Here is a 2,503-nt window from a genome sequence, read left to right on the forward strand (position 1 = left end):
ATCTGACAGCCATGATTGGGTTCTCCTGCTTTTGTGGCATGGTGCAGAGTCCTGTTGCAGAAATAGGGTCTTCCAGCAGTCACCTTCTTGACTCAGGGCTGCACTACCACCTCCAGGCATTTAATGTAAGCCTTTGTTTGTGTCTGAGGCTGTGTAGGACGATGAATGGAGGCATAACGTCGCCATCACTAGTGATAACTCTAAATTTTATGATGTTGACTGGATGTTTGATTTTTATCACTCTCGGTACATGTTTTGGGGACACAGCAAGCCAACTGTTGTTCTGTGTGTTCACTATCTGATCCTGGCAGGACATTTTCTCGTCTAAGAAAAACCAAAGCATGTTCGGTTGGAGGAGATGTTTGAGTTTGCTCAAATGCTTCGTAGCGCAGTCTTTTCTCTTGCCCTTGATGGGTTGGGATAAAAATTGGCCCTTTCTCATCTTGCATGAGGAATACCGAATGTCTTCATGTACTGTTTGATTGATTTGGAAGGATCGTTGTCAGTCATGGTCTGGATCTCACCAACTAATTAAAGAGTTACTTTCTTATCAGAATGGTCAGAGTGAGTTTTCCAAGCTACCGTGCCTTCACATTCTAACTCTTTCCGAATCCTCTGCGCTGTCCACATATTGACATCCCAAAGACTCTGAAATATTTGTATTCCGGCGCGAATGCCAAGCAGTACATCATGTCGTTTCCAAATTTCTGACAGAGTAAATCGCGTCGTCATTCTGTTTTTTCTCACAGACGGTGCCAAACTGACCCTGCTATACTGTATAGTCGACAAAATCAAGAACAAACTGCGCGAAATTAAAAGTATAATATGGCAACAATTTACCCATCGCACCATGTCTATGTATATGCACCTGTGTGTCTCTCTATATGTGTGCTTACTGGGACATTATAATTAACCTATATTTCGATTATTTTCATCGAAATCACTTTTCGTCCAATAAATTGTAAAATGCATTACATTGTTGAGTCTTTTGGGATACCGAACATGATTTTACTTATTATATTTGTCATAATTATTCATTTTAAACAACCTGTAAGTATAATTAAAATTCTTACATTTATCAGTTTCAATTGTCATATGTTAATAACAACAAACATTTAATTATGCTAGCATAAAAATATATCTTATCACATCTCACTGTACTTTATGCATTTATTCAACTTATGAACAATCTCTCAATTTGTTTGTCCGCTCGCGAAAGAAGATTTTGTAAAAAATAATGCATTTAGAATATTTTTGTATGAAAAGTAGTGTCAACTAGGAATTGCTTTATGTATGTTCAAAGTTCTTCGAATGTTATTGTATAACTTTTTACTCTGCTGCCCGATGCTGCAAATAGCTGAATCACAGCAGAGAAACAAACAAAAATCCTGTAATAAAATTAGTGGTTTAGCATATATTTCAGACGATTAACAAATACATCACCGCAGGAGTAATCCCACAACCTAGACATTTGCAATCTCTAAGCAAATAGATGGTGTCGTTCGCGAAACAAAATAGAAACAAGTCAATTAAATAACTTGAAAACTACAATATTTACAATGATAAGAGAAAGAGTGTGTTGGAATATACATAAAACAGTTGTTAACGCTTAGTTTGCTCACCTCGTCCTCTTCATTTTCTGGAGGACTTCCTGGACCGGTTTTGGTAAAGTAGTTAACGCCCGCGTATTCGATTAGAGCCGAGAGATTGTAAACAAGGCACATATTGAGAAATATATCAAGGGCTGTGGCATAGGGAACTCTTGGAAGTCCTTCGCGTACAGTCATACCAATTGCTGCTAGACTTAAAATTGTGGTTACTCCTACAATGGAAGAGAAAGAACAAAATTATATATAGTACAGATGTATTTTTAATCATATAGTCAGAGAAATCAGTAGCTGACATTGAATGCGCGGAGTTTAAGAAATTAGAAGACTGAAATCGAATAATCAACAATTGATGATCCTATATTCTACTGAATCTGTGAAGTTCCGTTCTCTGTTTAATTGTTATTACACAAATATCTGGTGCCAAATGACATTCCTTCTAATATCTGGTGCCAAATTATGTTCCTTCGACTATCCGTATAGATGAGTAATAAGGCATTTGCTCAATAATCCTGAATTTTGCATGTTTAATCAAATTGAGTGGCGCATTGAGCAAATGACAAATGTCATTACATATTATAATTGACACCAGTCGTGTTGGTGAAATTAGTGCAGCAATAGCCATTGCACCTATGACTCGTTTGATGAATATTATATTAAAAGTAGGCATGTTCAGATAATTAGGTCATAATTCAATGACTATATACATGAAACTTTTGTGTAATACCTCTTATCTGAATGATGCTTGCGCAAAAAAAAAATCTCATTATTTGACAATTTAAAATTACCCTTAGTTTAGCACGAACCATTGATTAAAGAGGGAATACACGCAGAGGTAAATATACGTGTATGTATGCATATAGTATATATGTATATATATATATATATATATATAT

General features: G+C 35.8%; 1 protein-coding gene across 2 annotated transcripts in view; it reads right to left on the reverse strand.

The window, feature by feature from the left end:
- Positions 1–2,503, reverse strand: part of LOC106873251 (gamma-aminobutyric acid receptor alpha-like) — a 647,142-nt gene that overhangs the window by 44,588 nt on the left and 600,051 nt on the right. For both annotated transcript variants that reach the window (XM_052970713.1, XM_052970714.1), the window contains exon 8: positions 1,623–1,822. In XM_052970713.1, the coding sequence (XP_052826673.1) occupies positions 1,623–1,822 (200 nt within the window). The remainder of the gene's footprint in view (positions 1–1,622; positions 1,823–2,503) is intronic.

This window comes from Octopus bimaculoides, chromosome 9 (genome assembly GCF_001194135.2).
Source record: "Octopus bimaculoides isolate UCB-OBI-ISO-001 chromosome 9, ASM119413v2, whole genome shotgun sequence".
NCBI classification, from domain to species: Eukaryota; Metazoa; Mollusca; class Cephalopoda; order Octopoda; family Octopodidae; genus Octopus; species Octopus bimaculoides.